The following is a 24,783-nucleotide window of genomic DNA, read 5'->3' as shown; positions in this document are numbered from 1 at the left end:
CATCCTGATTAGGTGGCAAATGTTTCCAAAATTAGTAACTGTTTCTTCATTTTTAATTTTTAAAAATGTATTAGTAAGTTTGGCTTAGGTGGACTAACCCAAGAATGCATCTGGTTTTCATTTTAAATTGTTGGGATTTTGTTGTGTGAGGGTTATTTCTTGACAGTTGAATACATAATTTACATCGCACTAACTGGGCTTTTCTCCATGATAATAATCAGAGCAAAAGAATTTCCTTATTGTCCTTAAAAACTTATATGATGAACACTCGTTTGAGTTACAAAACCAATAAAAATAAGGTGTAGAAGTATGTCTAATTAATTACAAGTATAAAGCAATTTCTTTGAAGAAAAGAGATGAAGGATTAAAAAGAAGGAATAAATAGTTGTTCTGACATTGCTGAGCAATATATCCTCGTGGTGTCTATGCCTGAATTAAAAGTCATTTTTGGCCACATGTACCACAATGTTTAAATGTCCTTTGATTCAGCTTTCACTCTTCAAACATCAGTCCAAAGAAATAATATGACATGTAGAAAAAGATTTCTGTACAAGGATACTCATCTCACCATTATTACTTTTACTTGCAAAATTCAGAAAACATTCCAACATTAGGGGAGCCATTAAGTAAATTAATGTACCTTCCAAATATGGTCTCTTGTGAAGTCATTAAAAGTGGTGTTTTCAAAGAAATCTTACAAGTGGGACAAAAGTTCCCCTTCTAAGTTTTGAGTGAAAATTTTTGATTGGGTGAAGAGCTTTAATTACATAACTATATTCAGAAAAAACATATTAAAAAGGAAATCTGCAAAACACACTCCAAAATATTAACCGTAACTGTTTTCTTACCTTCTTTAACTTTATCCAGCTTCTATAGTAATCTATATTATTACTTGTAAAGAAATAGTTATTATTTTGTTTTATTCATAATTATATTCTCAATAGAGTAGTGTTTATTAATTTCTGAAAAGAATTTTAAAAATAAATTCTGCTCTATCAATTTGGAAAACCAATTTACTTTGAGCTGTCTAAGCTCTGTAGAGCAACTGAGTTGTGAATTTTCTGAATTGCTCTCCATAAATTTACCAAGTCATAAATAAATCCCTTAGATAAACTTATATGTGGAAAATAACTTGCTCTTTCCAAATATATTTAAAGCTCTTTAGGATAAAAAAACAATCTTGAATAATAATATTATTATTATTTATGTTTCACTCAGATGCTACATCTTCCAGACAGGGTCTCTATTCCTCCCACCCAGAAGTGATTCCCCATTTCTCCCTCCTGATCTCCTTTAGTTCTTTGACTCTTTATCCTGAGTGCCTTGTACGTGCCACCGGCCTGCAGCAGACTGTAAGCTATTCGAGTTCAGAAGTCATGGTTAATCCTCTTAGCAGTAGCCAGGAGGCACTCATTAAATGTAGATTAAATAAATGAAGTGAATTTATTATGAAAACATTCCTAATGAGATTGATGTATTTTGGTGTCTCAGGTCCAGAGCTTTGAAGAAGAGACTGGTAATCCTCTTGACATGACATCAGGAATTACAGGTAAGATTTATCATGGTTTGCAAAGTCACCAATGGCCTTTCAGAAAGAGCACATAAATAGCTAGTACTCAACTTTCTTAATATGTAGAGTTTAAATTCTCCTCAGAAAATGGCGTAGCTACTACTGCTGCTATTTACTACCACTACTATTTCTATCTACCACTACTAAAAACCTACTCGCAATGGCAATGTACATGTAAATTTCAAATGACTTACTACAGGTATGTCCCATATCCCTGGGGTTGATGCAGTATGTGGTTTGTGTCAGATTAACTCTGTGTGATTTGACCAGGAGAGTGGAAGGGATTCCACATAAGACTGGGACTGAGTGAATACTTTCTAACTCCTACTGACAACTGATTGATGTGACAAAAGTCATATCATTTTACTGGGCCTTAGGTAAATGGAGGTAATTTTTTAAGGTTTCTGCTAGCCCTTACATTCTAAATTAAGTGATGGTAGGACCTTCATATTAACCCTCCATGGAAACAAGTTACCTAGATGTTACTTTCCAAATAATCTCTCAGAATCCTGTTATAGAATCCTAGACAGCAGAGAAGGAGGGCTTTCTCTACTCCTCATTCTTATGCTCCCATTCAGCCATCATTGTGATTCAGCATTTCCATGATCCTATAACAGAGCTAAAAGTAGACAGGGATTAGTGAAGCAAACTAAAGCAGATGAAGCTAGTGCATTTCCTGGAAGAAAATATGCAAATTTTTAATTTAATTTAATGTGGTGTCAAACACATCTTTTTCATTACAAAGTGTATGTATGGGCCTCATTTTGCTAAATGCTGTTTAGAAATTATGCATTAGTAATCATAGGGTCCTGCTGATTACATAAATTGTTATCCTGCTCTTCGAAGTAATTACCACATAACCTGCATTGAGGTTTATAAGACAAAAATAAGCATCTGTTTTCATCTAATTGAATGCCTCTCAATGAAGCTGGAGGTCCCTGTGCCTATAGGAACTGCCTTCCTTGACATTCAATTAAGAGGTCTGCTGATATCATGTAAGTCACCCCAATCACTACAAAAAATGATTTGGGGAGTTAGGCAAAAGCACTAACCTACAATTAATTTCAAATTCACAGGGCAAAGTAAGATGGGTGAAGGTTAGCCTAATGGAGAAAATCTGAACTAAAGTAAAGCAAATATAATTTATTACTTTTAAAAACAGTGTCATTGGGGCGCCTGGGTGGCACAGCGGTTAAGCGTCTGCCTTCGGCTCAGGGCGTGATCCCGGCGTTCTGGGATCGAGCCCCACATCAGGCTCCTCCGCTAGGAGCCTGCTTCTTCCTCTCCCACTCCCCCTGCTTGTGTTCCCTCTCTCGCTGGCTGTCTCTATCTCTGTCAAATAAATAAATAAAATCTTTAAAAAAAAAACAAACAAAAAAAAACAGTGTCATTAACCCAAGAAAAAAATAGGACTGAGAAAAAAAATAAGTAAAACTAGTTCTATTTCTATTAATGGGAGAAAGGGAAAAGGATTACTTTTATTTATATATGAATGAATGAATGAATCATTATATATATAAACAGATTGTATATCTGAATGAATTTATGTATGTATGTGTCTATGAATATAAATGAATTTTGACTCAAAGTTGGAAAGATGACTTCCTTCAAAAATGAAGGTACCTGGACTATTGTGACCAATAGGCTGTGGCAGAAGTGACGCTGTGCTATGTCCAGTGTGTAGCCCTTAACCCACCTGGCTGCTTCCTGGCTCTTGACATACTTGCTCTTGGAACATTCCCTCTAGGAAACTAGCCCTCATGTTGTGAAAATCCCAAGCCACATGAGCATGTCCACTCTGGTGGACAGCCTTGAATGAGCCTTCATGTGAGGCATCGTAGATGTCCAACCCAGTCAAACTTTCAGATGACTCCAGCCCAGATGTCATCTAACTGCCACCACATGAGAGAATCCAGTCAACAACCACATGGCTGAGCTGAGTCAACCCACAGAAACATGATAGATAATAATCAACTGTGGTTCTGGGTCACAGGTATTTAAAGGTTTAGTAATACAATGTGATAGTAAAAATGTGAAAAAAACGTACCCATTGTTGGTTGTGAGTTAAAATCATCATAATTACTTGAAGTATAATCTGTCAATGTCACATAATTTTTAATATATGCAACTCTTCCAGTTCTGCACTTTGACCCAACAGTAGACTCCAGTGTATACACAAGGATTTTGACTGCAAAAATATATTTATAATCACAAACAGCTAGAGGCGGCCTACTTACCCAAAAGTATAAATTAGCTTTAAATAATTATGGTACATTTTTACATTAAAATCTATTCAGACTTTTATTTTGAAAAATGAAGCAGATATTTGTGTGTTGATATGGAAAGGTCTCAAAGATACACAGTTGTTAAATGAGAAAAAAATAGGTGCAAAAGATTTTTTTTTCTTTTTTAAAAAGATTTTTATTTATTTATTTGACAGAGAGAGAGACAGTGAGAGAGGGAACACGAGCAAGGGGCAGAGGGAGAGAGAGAAGCAGGCTTCCCACTGAGCAGGGAGCCTGATGTGGGGCTCAATCCCAGGACCCTGGGATCATGACCTGAGCCGAAGGCAGATGCTTAACGACTGAGCCACCCAGGCACCCCTGTGCAAAAAATTTTATATAGACACCTCTTTTTATTAAAAAAGTTATCTATTTCTACTGAGGGGAGAAAGTATGCACAGAATGCTTCTGGAAGTATATATAAGGAACTGCTGTTAATGGAAGTACCTTAACAGAAGGGAAACTAACATGTTTTAAATTAATTGGCATCATTTAATTTTCTTTTGTTACCATGTGCATATGTTATTTTCATAACACTACTTAGCAAAAAATTCTGGTGATACTATAGGAAATTGACACAATAAAAAATGGGAGATTTTGTTGTTATTAATTCTCTGCTCCCCGTGACAGCCAGTCCAAAATTTTGGACACTTTTAATTTTTTTAATTTTTAAATAAATATTGTGTGTATTTGAGTTATGAAACAGGATGATTTGATATACATATACATATTGAAATGACTACCATAATCAAGCTACTTAGCATATCATCTCTTCACACAGTTTCCATTTTGTGTGGGTGGTTAAGTGCACCTGAAATCTACTCTCTTAGCAAATTTTCAACATTTAATACAGTATTATTGACTATAGTCACCAGATACCTTAGATCTCTAGACTTATCCATCCTACATAATTATAACTTTGTATCCTTTAACCACCATGTCTTCCAAAACTGGGAGATTTTCATATTCCTCTCAGTTTTTTACAGATCAAATATGACATAGTAACAGGTGATAGGTAATATATTAATATTATAATTGGTAACATGAGCATAATAGAAAAATATTGAAGTAAGTATTCTTTCTCAGTGTTGTTGGTATATTTTATTAAAAGAGCTAACAATTTGTAAGTGCAAAGATTATTTCATTGACTTCTTACATATGCACACATTATGCATAGGCCACCTTAACGTGGATAAATGCTGTAATATTTGAATTCAAAAATAAAAATATAAATAACACTTCCTCTTCCTAACAAACAAAACAAAATACTAAATCCAGGACTTGGGGACTGAGGTCTCCATCCTACAAAAAGTGCAGAAGTTGCTCATTTAAAACTATAAATTCAGATCATCTCAATAATGCTGATGAATATTTCATATAAAATTGAAGAACTGGGACAGAAGCAGTAATCTGAGGCAAAGTCATAGCATTAATTGCTTTCATTATCAAACAAGTACAAACTAAAATAAATTATCTGCCTCTAGAAGTCATCATAAAAACAGTAAAATAAACATCATTAGAAGTTAGAGGTTAATAAGCCAGAAATTAATCACATAGAAAGCAGAAAAAAATATTTGATAAGTAAAGTCAAAGCACTAGTTATTTGTCTGAATAAAAACAAAGCTGTCAAACAATAGAAGAGAGAAAGGCATACAAACAAAATTAGATAATCAAAATAAAATTAGAGAAAAGACAGAACCACTGATATAGAAAAGAAGTTAAACCATACACAAAACGCATGTTTAAATTATAAAGGAATACCAATACAGTGGTATAATTAAAACCAGGGATAATTAATATAGATACTATTTTAGAAAAGGTATGTATTTATATTACCAAATTTTATATTGGTATTATGTTGCCAATATTAATATATACATATCTATTTTAAACCAAAAAAAAAAAAAAGTAACATAATAGAACTGTTAAGTAAACTAATACCAGAGAGGGGGAAAACAAACAAAACTTGAGTTTACCAAAAACTATCTCCAAGATCAACAATGAAAAATGACAAAATAAAACCAAAATTGTTACATGAGTAGACTCTCAATTTTTCAAGAGATAATTGCTCTTCCGTATAAATCTTCCAGATAATATAAATATTTGTGAATCTTTCCAGTTGCTTTTAGATTAAAAAACAAACAAACAAACTCTGATTTCAAAGTTAACTGTGATGGCTCACAAAATTGATAAATTTTACTTATGAATACAGAGGTAAACATTTTTCAATAAAGTAATGAGGATTTAAATGCAGTAAAACATTAAAAGTATACTAATCCTTGAAAACTAGCTTTCATTTGAAGATTTCAGTGTTTCAACAATGGAAAAACTAATTTATTAACTTCAATGATAAATTATTAAAGGAAATAAATGATATGATCAACTCGATAGTTTATGAAAAAGATGTGTATGCTTATAAAATATTTCACTGTTTACCAACAAGACTTTAGATAAATGAAATTTGAGATAGACAATTAAATTCAAAAAACACGCCCGTATTATAAGAGGGCAAAAAGTGTAAATGTAGATGAATTTTATATAATTTTGGAATAGAAAACTATTTGTAAAGTGTGGCTTAAAATGCAATCGCTAATTAAATTAATCAGTTTTTCACTACCTAACATTGAACACCTATGTATGAAAAATAATCATTAAAAATTAAAAAGTAAATGACAAGCTGAGAGTGTATTTTCATCATAAACCACAAAGAATTAACAGAAACTCTTTGTAAGTAGAAATAGAAGGAAATTTTCTAAGTGTAAGTGGCATCTATCAAATCTTGATAGCAACTGTCAATCCCAACAACAAAACCCTCAAGGAAATCCTATTCAACCACGAGCAAGACCTGTTGACACTACTTCTATTCAGCATCAAACCAAAGGTCAGAGCAGAATGGCAACACCGTGAAGTAAGATGTATATAAACTTCAAAACTGTCCACATTTGCAGACAAAATAACTGTCTGCCTAGAAATCCCAAGAGAATTAATAGGCATATTCATAGAATAATAAGGTTTAACAAGTTTGTTGAATGCAAGAGCAAAATGCAAAAATCAGTATTCTTTTCAAGCACCACCAATAACCAAATTAGGAAGACATTAAAATACAGCCATTTTGCAAAGCAGTTTGGCAAAACCAAGTAAAGTGGAAGACTCACAGACCCTTTGACTCAGCCATTTCATTGGTGGCGTATGCCCTAGAGAAATTCACACTCATATGCAGGTGAATGACCATATAAAAACATGTTTTGTAATACAGAAATAGTGAAAAACTTAAAATAATCTAAAGGCAATCAAATCAATAAGAATAAGGTTAATGATATCATAGTGTCGTCATAGAGTAGAATGTAATATGCCGCAATGATAATAAACAAACAAGTTAATTTGTCCACATGATAAAATATCACGAATATAAGGTGGGGGTAAATAAATAACGATTAGGTGCATACAATATATAAAATACATTGACCTTAGCAACACTTGGTGTGTATTACTAATGCATATACCAAGTAAAAGCACGGAAATATACAATGGAAATATAAACGCCAAATTCAGGATCCTGGTTAACTCTGGGGAGGAGGGAGGCAATGGGATCAGGAAGGGATAAACCCAGGTAAATAAGACTACTGTATCTGTAATGTTAACCTTTAAAAAAAAATCTGAGGTAACTATGGAAAAATGTTAAATTTTAATAGAACTGGTAGGTGACAACAAGAAATAGATACATGTTGTGTTATTTTCTATACTTTGTACATGTTTGAAATTTCCCAGTACAAGAGAATTGAACAAAAAATAAAGATGTCAGTAGGAATTTTATTAAATAAGCTAATGCAAACAAAGCAGTTTTCAACCTCAGTAGTAACCTAAGAAATAAACACTAAATATACACTAAAATAGGCAAATGAGTTATTAAATTGATAGAGGTTTAAGAACTCATATAATCTAATGTTGGCAAGAATACGCATTGCTTTCTGGAAGGCAATATATAACAATATGTATTAGGAACTTTGCAACTGTGTGTATCTTCCTACCTGAGTATGTCCCCTCAGAAGCTTTCCAAAAGCAATTATAAAAGAGGTGTGAAAAATCAGAACTAGCTTAAATGTCCAATATAAAGGATTGTTTAAGTAAAACATGATACATTATATGGAGTATCATGCAGTCATCAAAAATGAGAACTGGTGTTTCATGCAACAGTGGTTTTTAACAAGTCAAAATAAAATGTGTTTTTACAGAAAAAGATCTCAATTTCACTTATATAAAATTACATATATAATCTATATAGTACACATAAAAATTGCATATGAGAGGTGCCTGGGTGGCTCAATCAGTTAAGCGTGTCTGCCTTTGGCTCAGGTCATGATCCTGGGGTCCTGGGATCCAGCCCCGCATCAGGCTCCCTACTCAGCGGGGAGCCAGCTTCTCCCTCTCCCTCTGCCTGCCATTCCCCCCTGCTTGTGTTCTTTCTCTTGCTCACTCTCTGTCTCTCTCAAATAAATAAAATCTTTTTAAAAATTGCATATGAGTTAAACCACAGTTAATAGTTTGGTGACCATCTCATGATGATGGGTTTCAGGTAATTTTTTTTCCTTTTTTTAATATATTTTATATGGTACAAGTTAAATTTTTTTAATACAAGTTTCTAACTCTCAACTCTCCCACAAAAAAAAACAAAAATAGGGAAAGCGCGAGTGTACATGGTATAGATAATAGCAGTCTAGATGATAAGTGACATCTGGTTTTTCCTTCTTTTGCCTCTCTGTATTTGCTAATTTGTCCACAATAGAATAAATATAATCATTCAACCAAGATAATGCTAAATGTTCATTTTTGCAAATTGAGTATGTTTGGGGATTGAGTGAGAGCTAAATTATTAAGATTTTGCTAGTAGGATTTTTGCTCCAAAGCAGATTTGGAAAAGGTAGCTTTGAAGGGGTACCTTTTATATCCTGTCTCCTAGTTGGCCTTTTGTCTTCTTCCTCATAAGTTACCACTAACCTAGATTCTGTTTATTCTCTTTCAATTTCTCATTCTTTTTCTCTCCCTCTCTCTCTCTCATCTCTCTATTATTTCAAAGGGGCTGGTATATTAATTTAGAAGAACACCAAAAAAAGCCCATTCTCTTTTCTTAAGCAGACAAATTACACAGTCCCTACCATTCTTCCTCCTTTCTCTTCTCTACCTTTATGCTATTGCTAGCCTTGGTAAATAACACCTCTACAGGACTCATCTGGAAAAACAGTAACCATTTGCCTCTCTCCTTTACACTAAATTACGTTCTGCTTGAGAATAGGAATCTTGTCTTATTTACCTGCCATCCCCATGCCTAGCACAGTGCCTGACCCATCAGGGAACCCCATACATGACACCATCTAAGCTTCTCTTACCTTAGCCGGAAGAGTTTCCATTCGAATTCACCAGTGGTGATTTAATGTTGCAACAGTGCACTGTGGGCAGAGTGTAATGATTATCTTAAAATACAGCACATGGTACTTTTAATGATTTTACTGGCATAGATTTCAGTATTTGTAAATTAAGACTGTATCCAATATGTATATTCCTTTCAGATCTATGAATTGGTGCTTTCTTTTTGCATGTTGCATTTAGTCCTAAGTAATATAGACTTAATTTATTTTGGTTTTGCACACATTCCAGCAACATCTCTCAGAAAGCTGTTTTCCCTGAATATACACGGAATCTGTTGCTTAGTTCTATATTCCAATCAATTACAATTATTATTAGGAAGCAGTTCATTGTTAATTAACAATTTATATTTAATAGCCACATTTGCAGTGTCCTGAGCCGTTTCAATTATATTATTTAATGTAATCACCATACTACTCTTTCCTCTTTGGAGATAAGACATCAACAAATTGAGCAACTTGCCTGAGTTTACACAGCTGGCAAAGGAAGGACCAAAATTCAGGTTAAGATCTTTTGAATTCAAATCTAGTTCCTTCCATACTGAATTCATTCATTCAATGAATATTTAATGAGCGCTTATACATGTAAGAACCTGGTCTAGGTGCTGGGGATACAAATGAAAGCAAAACAGAACTTAGTCTCATGGAGCTTGTGAGTATCAGGAAAAACCAATTAATTATTGAATTACAATTGTAATAAGTGTCACGAAGGAAAAGCAAAAGATAAATCGAAAGCTGCCAACATCCGGGAAAGAGCCAAGAACAGATTTGAGTGCCTTGCTAAGGCATCCCTTTAAACACTTGGCAACATTTATCGAGCGCAAACTTCATGCCAGGTGCCGTTCCAAGCACTTTACATGTATTAATTCATTGAATCCTCCCTTGGAGGTGAACTCTTATCATTACTATTCCCATTGCACAGATGAGATCACTGAGGTGGAGAGGTGGTGTAACTGCCTACAGCCACACGCCCCAGAGCCCCTGACTGCCCTGTGTTTCTGGCTGGCTTCTGAACTGACTTTGAGAGAATGCACCTGGTCATAAGCTCTTAGCACCTGCCTCACCTCCCAGGGCAGAAAAGCTATGACGGCAACAAAATTGCTCAAAGATATAGATCACGAGACTCAGAAGATACTGATTTCTGTAGTAATTTACACATGAATCCTCTTTCCCATCTACAGTCTCATACTTGGATTATCACCACTGGCCTCCCTGATGATGTGGGTTGCTAACTTGGAGGTAAAAAAAAAATGAACTCCGCTGGCACTGAGAAGAGGGGCTGGAGTGCCCACCTCTTTTGTTGTTTGTTTGGTTTGGGTGGTGTGACTTATTTTCAGAGAATTAGCACACAGGGGAGAGGGCTAGCCAAAATAAAGGGAACTGACTGATCACCGGTGACTGCCTGTTCACAAAACAGATTAGGACCAGGTCACTGGGGGAGCCCAAGCCTCAGTGGCCCTGTCCCTTGGCTCAGTCGCCTGGCCTCCATTTCAGTCCAATTGCTTAATTTTCTACACGCCCCACGAAAGGCAATTCCCATGCTGCTCTGTGTCTTCTTTATATTTCTCTCCATAATGCCGTCTCTGGCTGTTTAACTGCAGCAGGCTTTATGATAAGGGTTGTTGTTTGTTTTTTCTTCCTTGGCAGTAGGCAAAGACTTCATTTTAAAAGACACACTCAAACTCAAACAGCTCTGAACAACTTACACAGAAAGCAGGGTGTTTTCCAGGCTTGTTTTTGAAATATTACAATTTTTTTATTAGGCAATTTTATCATTGTTATAAATAAGTAATTGTACTGGGGAGAAGGGATAATCCTTATTTAATTAAATTCATCTATACTCCCAGGTTGGCAGCAACAAGACATATGCGAGACTAATACCCACAGCCTGCCTCTTTGCATGTGCAATTAAAAATTCACTCTACAGTAGCACTGGCAGTTTAGTGTTGCTTTTGGCATTTACAAATTCTTTTATTTTGTGACTTTTTTTTTTTACCATACACATATGCTGGAGCAGATGTTGCTTATTTGTTGTTTATTCAAATCTGTAGGCTCTGGCAGCTAACTCCATTGTTCTGTAATGAAGCTTTATTCACTGTCCTGTATTAGGACCCAGCGCCTGCACGAGAGGCTGCGTTGGTTCCCAGTAGGACGCCGCAGTTATTGCCCTTGTAGTTGGCTGTTTATAGTTCGAGGCTTGCACTGGGGGAAGAAAAGCACCACAACAAAGAGCTGGGTGGTTACGTTCAGGGTGAGTGGGAGGGAACCGGCAGGAAGGTCACCCCACGATGCTTCTGCTCTGTAGTTCAGCCCGGTGGCCTCAGCCTGGCATCCCAACTCCGCTGCTGTGGGGATTTGGCGTCTGAAGCTCCTTCTCTTGCTCCTTCTCTTCTTTGATCTTCTTTCTCCCTTTCGAGTTATTTAATTTGTTCACAAGCAACTCCCCACCTGCACCCCACCCCCTTCTTTCCAGTGCCCCCCGTGGATTCCTTAATGGCCACGTTTAGCCAGAGGAGCTCCGTCCAGTGCAAAACCTGTTTCTTGCATGTATCACACCCTCATCACCTCTTTCTTCATCCACGTACTGTTTCTGGCTGCCCGTGTCTTGGGGGTAGCCACACTTCATAAAGTCTAGAATGTCAGGTCCACATTGACCAAAATAAAAACCTGCTGATCCCTAGAGCTCCAATGCCAATTTTGCCTTCTGGAAAACCCCTGTCTTGGCCAGGAGGCAATCAATCAGAGATGTAACCACCTCCATCTGGCACATTATGACATGGAACCTCACTATTAACACATTTGTGATTCATCTTGTCCCAACGAGTGGTGCCAGGGATCAAGCCACATCCTCCCTTCCCGTGGCAGCTGGGAGCACTCTAGCTTCCCAGCATGCAGAGTTAACACATTGGCTCCTGTGACATCACAAGTAACAATTCTTTTAATTATCACACCTTCCCTCCCTCTCCCACCCACTCCACAGACGTTTTGGCACCATGGAGATATTTTGCAGCCGGCAATCAGTACTTCTCTTAATTGACTGAGTATGTTCCAATAGCGTGAAGCCTGGTATTATCCACTATGGAATGAAAGGGGCAGTTGCTTGATGCTAAGTTCTGTAGATACAACACCCTACATGTCTTTGGTAGCTTGTACGGCCATAAGGATGCTGTCGTGTCTACTCATAATTTTTTTTTAACAAATTATTTCTCTCAATTGTCTCTGTATAAATGTGCATCTCCTTAGGATGGAATTCAAGGGCTGTCCCATTCTGGCCTCAGTCCATCCTGGCAGCCTCGCTTCCTCTCCTGTAGCCTGCACTGCATCTATTGGGTTGCTCGGTGTCCTCCAGCACTCCCCATCGTTTCCATCTCTGCAATGCATTGCTTCTTTTTCACGGAATCCACTTCCAGTCTCCTCTTTCACATGCCAAATGTCACCCATCGTCAGTGTCTCGGTTCGGTGATGACTCTTCTGTCACTTCCTCCAAGAATGCTGTTCCCTGGGGATACACCTTCTTCAGTGCTCCCCTAAATTTTGACATATGCCTTTACTCTAGGCCTTAACACAGTTTGCCTTCAACTATAATTAGCTGGTAAGACATATGTCCCTAACAAGACTGTTAACTTCTTTTAAGCATCCTCTCCATGCATCTTCATAGCTAAGGGTTGGCATCACATCTACAGAGGGGTCGCATGGGGAATGGGTTTAAGGAACAAGCGTACGTCTTCACTGAGCATTCTGTGTGCCAGGCACTCTACAAAGCATTTTACATTCTTAATTTGTCCTCAAAACAACCATGGGGGTAAGTGGATTTTACTCCCATTTTATAGATGAGAAAAGCAAGCCTCAGAGAAGATAAGTAATTTGGATCAAGCTACCTCAGCTAGTTAGTGACTGAGCTGGGATTCACAGCTCTGTCTGACCCCAAGCTTTTATTCTTGTTAAAACACTCCTATTTCCCTAGCAAAAATTTTAATGTTGTTATGTTAGAATAGCCAAGATACCACCAGAATATAAAAATGTAGGTAGAACTGGAGTGACGGTTCGGGGCACCTGGGTGGCTCAGTCATTAAGTGTCTGCCTTCAGCTCAGGTCATGATCCCGGGGTCCTGGGATCGAGCCCCGCATCGGGCTCCCTGCTCAGCGGGAAGCCTGCTTCTCCCTCTCCCGCTCCTCCTGCTTGTGTTCCCTCTCTCGCTCTGTCTCTCTGTCAAATAAATAAATAAAATCTTAAAAAAAAAAAACTGAGTGACAGTTCAACAGAGAATTCTAAGGAAATATTAAAATCAAAGTGTATTCACATGGTTGAAATCATCCACACTAACAAAGGTAGCAAAGTGAAGTTTATGACTTAACCAAGGGTTGAGTTAGTATTTAAATTCATATGTAACAAGAGATGTGTTCCAAAGTTTTTTCAGAAGATAGTTTATGCCAGCTATGAAACCAAGACGGCTTTATTTCATTTTAGCCTGAGAGATTGTTTTGGAAGGGAATTTGAAAATCACTCTCTCACCGATGTTTTCAATCCTGCAATGGTGATTACAAGGGGAAAGGGGGGTGTGGCCAAGGCAGTTGATGGAGGCGGCAAAGATGAAGGAAGGACGGTAAGTCGATGTGTTTCAGATGCTTTTTATCTTGTGTTTGGTCCCCTCTTCTTACCCCAGCTCAGCCCTCCCGCTTCTCCTCTACTCCTTTCTGTGTCCCTTTGATCACTGGCCAAGTGCTCCTGTAAAACCTTTCAAGGTGAAACAAGGCCATTAATTAACAAGGCCATTAATCAAGAAACTAGGCCATCAATTAAAAGGGCTTTGTTTGTTTGTTTGTTTGTTTGTTGCCAAAAGTCCCAGGTTATACGAAGTACTCTGAAGATCAGTGGCTTGGGAAAGTACAAGGGGGATATCATAGCTTTCCTGCTCCTTTTCCAGGATCTGTCAGAAGGAAGTTCCAACTCTTGTCTGCTGTAGCAAACACCATCCTGTAAGCACGAGGCTCTAGAAAAGGTTGAGCAAATAGGGTGTCCCAATGAAAAGGAAACCAGTTCCAGAAGACGCTTTGAGTATTAGGATTTTTCCTTCTGTAATTGATCGCATTCTGGTTCTTCTCCTCACCTTGGAAAGAGAGTTGGCATCTCCCCCTCCCAGCCTTCCCTGGGCAAGTTGAAGCCAGAGGTAAGGCTCATTCTTCTTCCTGGGTAGAGAGGTTAGAGAGAGGCACAGAGCCAGAGCAGCTGAGATTTTGATTGGTTTCTTCCACTGCCAACTCTCGTCGGCTTCTGGTGCCCACACAGACATCAACGATCATATCTGACATGGTCGATTTCCTGCAGCATGTGCAGTTTGCCCACCTGCATGGTAATCCCACGGGTTTAACCTTGATCAGGGTCTGACGCTTTAACCCATGGGCTTTGTAATTTATTTTATAAAATGTAACATGGTATGAAGTTGCAAATGCTCTATTTTCATTAAGTGACTTTCTTTTAAAAATGTGTAGAGTTGGCCTCCGGGGACTTTCAAAGCTTGGTTTTTATCATTATTGTTCCTATTATATTAATAAATAATACTGATAGTATAAATTCTTTCATTCTGAGAAGGAAGACTGTTCCAAAAAACATTGTTTGCTCTTTGTTAACTGGAAAGTGAATGAATTATGATTTCCTAGCAGTCGGAAGACCCTGACACACAACCCCTTTTAACCTGGTGGGGGACCTCCTGACTCCTATTAGAAGCTCAAAATGTTTTGTTCAATGGGTGAATAGATCGAGAAAGATTTCCCAGGAGCCGTACTTCTGCCTATGATAAAAAGACAACCAAGCTCATCCCCAAATGTCTGCAGTGATACAAGACAGACAGACAGACAGTAACTCATGATGGCCAATCCACTGAGGCTTAAATGAAACCAAGGTCACGCAGATAAAACTGTAAAGATCATGCAGTCCCCTCTCATAGGTTTCTGTTGATCTGACTTGATATGGAGAAAGAGCTTTGAATTTGGAGAAATAAAAGATTTTTTATGTCCATCAGACACTCATTTTCAAATATTTATATCAACTATTGTATCGACAGAGGAGTTCATCAGGGAAATTGAAGACACTGAAGGTTTACATGGACATACTGAATAAAAGATATGGAGCAAGATATTTCTGGAAAAGCATTTTTTCCTTATTATTTTCCTTTGTGCATATTGCCAACTCTTTCTACACCTTCGAATACCTTCTCGGTACTTTTTTTTTAAAGTAAAATTTTATCTCATGTGGGCTAGCAAATCTAATAATTTCGGTGTACTCTTGGCCTCTACCCTTATGGTAATTTTCATTCTTTTTTCCTCTGGATGCTGTGATTTCTAAGCCTGCTATGAAGCAGTCAACCTTGGGATTTTTTTCCTTTGCCTTTTTCTTGGGTTAGATTCTCTCTTTCCTAGAGCTCAAGTCTTCCCTCTTTTCTCTCTTTGAATTCTCCTTTTTTCCCCCCTTTTTGCTCATAGAACATTCTCCACTGATTTCATTAGATTAAAAGGATGTAGAATCAGAAAACAAAGCCTTGCCCTCAGTGTGCCTTTCCCATCAGATGGTGGCCCTTTACTGCCTGATGCACGGTTGTCATTCTAGGATATCTTGGCAACACCTTGGAAATTCCTTTGGGTTTTATCTTCGTTGGATCTCCAGGTTTCGTTTTTTGTTCTTGTTTGGTACTTCTCTGTCTTGATGGGTGCCTTCACTTTGATGGAAGATTATCTCTAGTTGCTTCCTAAGAAGTATGCAAAAAGGGTAAATTTCGTAAGATGTTGTGTATCTGAATGTCTTTTCCCGCCCTCACACTTGATTGGTAAGTTGGCTCAGCATCAAATTGTACATTCATTTCCTGCAGAATTCTGAAAGCTTTGCTCCACTGTTTTCTTATTTCCAATGTTATTCTGTTGAGAAGTCTAAAGCCAAGGTGAACCCTGTTTTATTTTTCTGTCTTGTTAGAAGTTTCAAGATTTTCTTATTGTCTCTAGTGTTTTGAAATTTTATAATGATATGTGTGAGCCTATTTCTGTCCGCTGGACTCGGTGTCCAGGGTCCATTTCAATCACAAATACATGCCATTCAATGTCAAATTATTTGTTAATAATTTTTAACACATTTTTCTCTTTGTGAAAATTCTATAATTTGCATATTGGCATGAATGAACTAGTCTTCTGCTTTTCTCAAATTTGCTCTCCTGTTTTCCTTTTCTAAAAAAATTGGATTGAATCTTTGTTGGATCCCTATTTTTTGGTACTTCTCTGTCTTGATGGATGCCTTCACTTTAACGGAGGACTATCTCTAGTAGCTTCCGAAGAAGTATGCTGTTCTTAAAATTAGGTGTTTTCATCTCCTTCTATTTCTCACCTCATACATTTTTATCTATTCTTCCATTTATTGTTATAATAACTTTATTGAGATATGATGTATATATGATAAAATTCACTCATAATATGTACCAATTCAAAGGCTTTCAGTGTGTTCACAGTTGTGTAACCATCATCACTAATTTTAGAAGACTTTCATCACCCCAAAGATAAGCCCCATACTCATTAGTCACTTCTTCATTTCCGATGCTCCCTCTCTCCCTATGACAATTGCTAATCTACTTTTTTGTTCAGTGTCAATTCTGGTCATTTCACATCAATGGAACTGTACAATTTGTGCTCTTTTGTGACTGGCTTCTTTCACTTAGCATAACGTTTTTGAGTTTCATCCATGTTGTAGCAGGTATCCATACTTTATTCCTTTTGCTATTGATGAATAATATACTATTATATGGATAAGCCACATTTAAGTTATCCGTTCATCAGTTGATAGATATTTGGGTAGTTTCTACATTTTGGCTATTATGAATAATGCTCCTCTGAACATTTATGTATAAGGCTTTGTGTAGACATACATTTTTATTCCTCCTGGGTATATACCTAGGAGCCATATCATAGCTCTCTGTTTAACATTTTGAACAATTGTCAAATTGTTTCCAAAGCAGCTATGTTATTTCACAGCCCTACCAGAGAGCTGCCACACGGGTCCAATAGTGACAATTCTCCAGGCATGGGGCTTTTCTGGGGCTTTCGCACCCCTTCTGCTTCCTCCAGTAACTGCTAGAGCTGTTGGTTTTCACAGCTCTCATTACTCCAAGGGTACGGGGTTTAGGGCTAATGTAGACAGAACTGGGGAGAGTGTGACAGAATTCAGGTAAGGTAAGATGCCACAAAGTGCACTGTTCTTACTTACATTCAGCTACTTTTTTCTTGAATATATGTTCCTTAGATGGTGGCAGGACTTTGGTTAATTTCTAGAGTTCCGCATGAGTTAATTTTGACAATTCTTGCCAGTGTTCATGTTGCTTTTATGGAGTAATAGGATTTGGAGGTCTAGAAGTACTTCTCTCCCTTTATGTCTTTGTAATACAACACATTTCTTCACTGGAGCTTTAGTAGAATATTTGCAAGAAAAAAATTATGTGTTCATTCTAACATTTTAGTGCAGACCCTACATTTGTGTTATTATTGAGTAACAATGGATTTTAAATTGTCTACTGGTAGAATATTAGGTGGTAAGACGGACCAGAAGGAAAGATGTTCTTCGTTCAGGCCATCTTTCTTTTAAATTCCCATATGATCAGCAGTCTGTTTTGTTTCAGTCCGAAGCCAGATCCAGGGGTTATGTTTATATTTATGTTGTATACCCAATAACACTCTGGACATTGCTGAATTTGAAAAATGGCTCCTCAGAAATACAGGTATCATTTTTTTTTTTTAATTTAAATTGCAGGTATCATTTTGAACTGCTTATTGCTCTTTGTACAGCATTGGCTCCTCGGAAATACAGGTATCATTTTTTTTAAATTTAAATTGCAGGTATCATTTTGAACTGCTTATTGCTCTTTGTACAGCATAAAGACATAAAGACGTTAACATTTGTGCCCTTCTTGTCATTAATAAGAGCTTCGGTATTTTCTAGCTCATATGTTTGTTCCTCACATCACCTCTGTAATAGCTCCAACAGTCAGGCTTATTACCTTTTCTAGATGCCGGACTTTGGCTCAGAGGGGTTAAGTGACTTGCCAGAGAACAACCAGTTAGTGTGCACCCGGGTTAGGAGTTGAATCCAGGTCACCTATATTAACATGTAGAGACCTCTTCACTACACCATCCAGTGTCCTTGATCCCAGGTAGCATGCAGTGTTCTATTGTTTAGTACAAACCAACCAATGCTTAAAGTACCTGTATAACCTCCAAGATCTTCTTAAGCATCTAAGATAAGGGGGCTGGGGAGGTGAGTCCAGGAATATGTCCAATAAATGACACTTTACAAGGGAAGGCTAGAACTAGATACCTTTGCTTTTAGAGGGGAGGAGAGTGTAGAAGGGACTATGAGACTTAACTTGAGCTCAGTAACTTATCTGAAAAATAATTCTGTGTGCAGGTCTGTGGCTTTATACTTCTTCTAATAATTTAACAAATATTTATTAAGCACCCGTTATGTGTCCAGAGCTATAAATAATACTGACAAGTCCTCTAGAAAAAGAAGAGATGACATATAATTAGTAGATATATACGCCTCATGAATACAGTCATTTTCTCTGTGCGGTTCAACACTATGTGCCCAGATCCTTAGAACATATGCAGATCCTGGTACATAATCGGTGTTCAATAAATATTTATGGAATTAATTAACTAACAAGATAATTTCAGATATTTTTAAAGGTTATAAAAAAATAAAATGGGGTAATGTAGTATAGAGTGTCCTGGCCCAGGGAGCTATATTTTATTGGGTAATTAAGGAAGGTTTTCTGGGGAGAGAGTATCAGACACCATTGTCATCTGACTTCAGAGCTGTCATTGCTTATATTTTGAAACCAACTTCAGAAAGAACCACTGAGAGAACTCCTGACTTAGCAGCTATGTTTATGCTTTCGGATCACAAGGAAGCCTGAAATGTCCTTTCTTGTTCCCTGGAGTAGAAAGGCAGGGATGGGCACCGGGCCTCACTGAGAGTCCACTGCTAATAGTTTCCATCACCAACAGCCAAGGAACTAAATGGGTATTTCCTTTTAGCTATAAGCTGTTAGCTTGAAGATGTACCTTAGTTCAGGTTAATTTTATATTAATTTTTGAAAGGAGAATAAGATAGCTTCTAGGACATATATATTGATTAGCAAAATTGTAGAAGTTACCATTGTCCAGAATTAACCCTCAGAAAATAAAGTGATACAGATTCATTAAACACATACTGCCAATAAATTCTCATTTCTTCTTTGGGTGTGGATACAGGACTGACTGGAGAAAATACCAAAGCTTTGATAAGTGCGCTTTATTGGAAAAAGATCAGGTCACATGTATTACTTGTGTGACCTATGGTAAGTTATCTGAGGCCCACAAACGGCAATGCTTCTATTTGCATGACGGGCATGATAAAATTTACCTAACTTGGCAGTTGTAAGATTGAGAGACAACATGTAGGGACCATCACAAGCATCACAGCAAGCAGGGGGTGGCAGCTATGGGTACCACTGTTATCACCGTGGATTCATCCCAGAGATCGTTTGCAAATCCTCTTCTGTTATTTTTATGGGCAAAGATATAAAGACGTGATCAGGGATTATCCATGTATTTTCCTTACTCTTTTAAGGAAAATGAAACATTAACTGATTTAAAAAATGGAAAACCTTTCTCTGGTGCTTATGAGTAAAGTATGTGTAATTGCTTACACTTTAATCTTCAGGTAGGATCAAGACTGTTACTAGTAACACACTAAGTATCAAAGTAAGGACTAATACAAGTAGCATGTTAGAGTGTACTGGGAATTCCAACTCCGTTTTCTGTTAAGAGGCTGCTTTGACAGCGTTACAAGATGCCTGTTATACATACAGGCATGTAAATTGTTGGAATTCTAGCAAATTCCAGGAATTGTGGTTTGTTATCCGTATATTAATAGCATCATCTTTAATTAATCATGGCTTTCAATTGTGGCTTTTCTTGATTTTTTTTAAAATGTAAATCATTGTTAATTTTTTTTATTTATTATATTTATGGTTAGCCCTTCATGGCCCAGTGATGAATATTTACGTATCTGGGCTTTTTGCTTTCAATAATTAGGTTTTTTAACATGCAGATTCTAGAGCTCAGTTATGAATCATTGTTACTATTTGTCTTAGAAACTAACCTTGGGGAAAGGTTTGTGTTAAAGTGTTTTATTAAGAAGTATTCCCAGAAAACAAACAAACAAACAAACAAACAAACAAACAAACACAGGGGACTGAGGAATGGGACCGTGAAGAGAGGGAGGTAGTACACTTTCTAACACACCCTTCCGCACAGCAACAAAGATCTAATTTTTTTCATTATCTCATTGAGTCCACAGGCACTATTGGTTATTTCAGCTTTGAAAATAGCTAGTACCTTAAATCACACAATAGATTCCCCAGATAACCGGAAGAGTATTTTTCAATGGCTTTTCTCTGATTTCCTCTGTGCCCAAAGCAAGAACCAGCCTGAGGATTAGGCAGGAGTGAATGAGACAAAAAACACAAGACCAGGAAGGTTTCTAAAATGCATAAGCTGGCAGCATAAACACATTAGCTTGTCTTTCAAACAACTGTCAGACTCCCAAACCTCCCCTGCCTTCTTTTAGCCTTTCCAAACCTGAGCACTCCACTGATAAACGGAGTGATTTTAGTCTTGGCGGTTTGCATATATGGTGTCATTGGCCTGGTCACGTTCCAATCTAGATAATTATATCTTCTCTTCCTCCAGCCCCCTGTTGCTTATGTTCTGAGTGACATTCTTCTTCCCTTTTAAACCGACTGCTCCTGGGCACCACGGTGAGGTGGGAAACAGCTGCAGGGAGCTACCCCAGAGATGGGTGCGAATCAGTGGTTGGTGTGCCTGTCCCAGTACAATTTGTCTATCGATTTTTTCAATATTTAAAGCATTTGGCATCTTGCAGGAAGAAAAGCCTAGAGAAGAGATGATCTTTTGATTACTCCTATACTCTCAGCAGATGTGAAGCATTGCTCTCACTAGGATGGAGATAACACCAACGATTAAAAAAGAATAGACCTTTGCAGAGAGGGCGAGTCATGTAAAGGAGTTTCTCACTCTGAAGTATTCCCTGAGAACCTATGACAAAATCAGCTTTCCCAGTTAGATTGCCCAAAGTTATCCTACCTCTGTGCAGTATTAAGGATTTCTAAGTTAAGCAAGAGGGGCGTTGAAATAGCGACCAAATATCCCCAACAGTTTAATTAAAAGAAAATGTGTTGTCAACACAAAATCAAAACCATCTTGCTTTTTGTGAAGAAAACTTCATTGTGAGTAGAAATAAGAATTCACACAAAATTATTTCAGAGAAAATGCATTCCAATTGGTCTCCTCCATCAACAGTTGCTCTTTAGGCAAGTTCCTTACCTTCCAAATAATTCAATGTTTCATTTTCTTTCTTTCTTTCTTTCTTTCTTTCTTTCTTTCTTTCTTTCTTTCTTTTTCTTTCTTTCTCTTTCTTTCTTTCCNTTTCTTTCTTTATTTCTTTCTCTTTCTTTCTTTCTTTCTTTCTTTCTTTTTTCCTTTCTTTCTTTCTTTCTTTCGTTTTTTTTTAAGATTTTGTTTATTCATTTGACAGAGAGAAAGTAAGCAAGTACAAGCAGGGGAGTGGCAGAGGGAGAGGTAGAAACAAGCTCCCCGCTGAGCAGGGAGCCCAATGTGGGGCTCGATCCCAGGACCCTGGGCTCATGACCTGAGCTGAAGGCAGATGCTTAAGCAACTGAGCCACCCAGGGGACCCCAGTGTTTCATTTTCTAAGGAAAAAAAATCACCATACTCTTGTGATTTTCTGATTTATAGTTGTGCCCCCTCCAGTTTTTGCAGTAGGGACCCTACTTTATCTAAAATAAGTTCAGTTAATTTGGTTGAGAGAATGGAGATAAAATAATTGGATTTCAGGAAAAAAATACTTCTTCAGAAGAAATGTGCTTAAATTTACTTCTAACACTACAAATCACTGCAGGAGAAGAAAATATAGTCCCTTTTCTATTTTAGCAAGGGAAATGGTGGGAAAAGAATTTCAGAAGCACACTTCTATTTATTGTGGTTACGGAAATTGTACACACTTTTCAGACATTCCCTGGTTGTTGTAGTCTCCCCCTCATCCTAAGGAAGCCTGGAGAAGGCAGAAGCCCATGTTGCTCACAGACTTTTAGGAATGGTTATGCCCTCTTAATGCCTTAGTGTTACAGGAGCAGGGGTCGTGATGTCCCTACCCAGATCAAGAGTGTAACAATTTCTCCAAACTCAAGACCTTTTCTGTTTTGTGTATATCTTTCCAATCACCAGCCAATTTGCCCCTCTTCCCGCACAATATGATCAATAGCCCATAACAAATAATTAGGGCTGCTCATGGGAAAATGCAATGAGGGCAAGTTTATATTATTCCTTGGGGGGTTCCCTCTCATGTCCTTTTCTTCTGAGATACAACCCTGCTGGAGGCATCGGGGTGTTGCCACCTCTGGGTACCTACATTTCACAAAACTTTTGGTCAAGAAAGGGAAGGTGCAGAATGTTTCTTTGCTGATCTGATAGCTCGCTTCCAAGACAAAATGCCTCCAGGAGGCTCTTCTCCTTAGAGAAGATAGAGATGATGTTAAAAAAAAAAAAAAAAAAAAAAAAAAAAAAAAAGGTCTTGAGCCAAGAAAGCCAAAGGGAGCCAAAAAAGGCCAGGAACAGATTTTCAGAAACTTGCCTTCCTTAATTGGGTTATAATGTAGAACACCATAATTTTCGTTGAGGATCGAGACTTACCTACAATTATTTCTAATTTGTGAATGAGGAAATCAGTACTCGTAAAAGTTAAGGAACTTGCTCAAGTTCACCCAGCTGGCAAGTGTTGGCATCAGGACAAAGCCCAGAACTCTCTGACTCCAAATGGCATGCTCTGCCCAGATTCCACGCTGTAAATAACTTTATTATAAAACGTGCTTTGCTGATGCAGATTGCATTCTATTAGAAGCCAAAACGGATAAGATGGTTTATCACATGTATCACGAGGGAGGGGCCGACACAAAGCATTTCAGAATTCGCTCTGGACGATCTGCCTGCCCATCGCCTTATATATAATATATCAGAGAGAGGAAATCCCTCCTCCCACCGCTCCCTCTCTCCATGTTCACCTTTGTCTTCTTCCAATTTCTAAAATATACTCATGTTATCTTTAATTTTTATATACTAACCATAATATTTTATTAGTTTTTAAAAATAGATTTAGTCCCCTCTCCTTTTCTTTGTCTGTAAATATATGCAAAGTATTCTTCCTATCTCTATCAGCTTCGGGGAACCATATCGAGCCAGTATACATACTTATGTTAGATTTTTAGAGGTGGAATTGGGGTCGTACTTATTTTCAGGCAATCGAATTTTTGTTATTATAAAATAAAAGGCTTAATGACCATATTTCTAGGCCAACCCTCATACTTTCATATAGGAGGAAAGAAAGGCCCATGAGGTTAGTGATTTGCTCCAAGTGCCAGTGATAATTAGTGCCAAATCCAGACCCAAGACTCTCAGTTCTGAATCTTCAGTTCTGGTTATTTTATGATTAACAAATTCTCTGTGTAACATGATCCTAATTTATTCTTTGTTTAAACTATATGTGCAATGCAAAGATTAAGCAGGGAAATCCACTCTACCACAGCATTTTGATGTCAAGAATAGTGTCTGACTTCTCTTCAATCCCCAGAATTTACATTAGTGCCTGGCACAGAGCAAACACTCAAAAATATGTATGTTAATGACCAAATAGATTTTTAAATAAAGCATGTTCTTTTTTTTAATGTAATTTTTATTTTGTTATATTAGTCACCATACAGTACATCCCCAGTTTTTGATGCAATGTTCCATCATTCATTATTTGCATATAACACCCAGTGCTCCATGCAATATGTGCCCTCCTTAATCCCCATCACCAGCCTATCCCGATCCCCCACCCCCCTCCCCTCTGAAGCCCTCTGTTTGTTTTCCAGAGTCCACAGTCTCTCATGGTTCATTCCCCCTTCTGTTTACCCCCCCTTCATTCTTCCCTTCCTTCTCCTACCGATCTCCCTATTTCTTATGCTCCATAAATGAGTGAAACCATATGATAATTGTCTTTCTCTGCATGTTCTTTAAACATTTAAAAAATCAGAGTAGGCTTTTCTTAGGACGTCTTTTTAAAAATCTTTTCCTTTATACATTTATGTTATAAATGCTTAATCAAAATAAAATGATCTCACCTTAAATTAAAGCACTGTATTTCAGATTCGGCCACACTAAACGTTAATAAGAAGTTTCTTTGTTTACAGATATTTGGTGATGGTAAAAACCTTCAGAAAACTTTGCTAAGACTTCTTTATCTATGGCTCAATCTGTGATTTTTTTCCAGTGTTAAGAGGAGCCCAAGTTGATTCTAAAATCAAAGAACAGACAGAAGTTCAAGTGGGTTGTAATCTTGGCAAAAACATGTTCTACCAAG

General features: G+C 37.4%; 1 protein-coding gene across 1 annotated transcript in view; it reads left to right on the top strand.

Annotated features, from left to right (window-relative positions):
• The window catches only part of ITPRID1 (ITPR interacting domain containing 1), a 78,453-nt gene that overhangs the window by 29,628 nt on the left and 24,042 nt on the right, over positions 1 to 24,783 (top strand). Inside the window, exon 9 of the mRNA XM_040644550.1 lies at positions 1,492 to 1,549. Within this exon, the coding sequence (XP_040500484.1) occupies positions 1,492 to 1,549 (58 nt within the window). The remainder of the gene's footprint in view (positions 1 to 1,491; positions 1,550 to 24,783) is intronic.

This window comes from Ursus maritimus, unplaced genomic scaffold (genome assembly GCF_017311325.1).
Source record: "Ursus maritimus isolate PB19 unplaced genomic scaffold, ASM1731132v1 scaffold_3, whole genome shotgun sequence".
In the NCBI taxonomy this organism is placed as follows: domain Eukaryota; kingdom Metazoa; phylum Chordata; class Mammalia; order Carnivora; family Ursidae; genus Ursus; species Ursus maritimus.
This window is presented reverse-complemented; position numbering and strand designations above follow the sequence as displayed.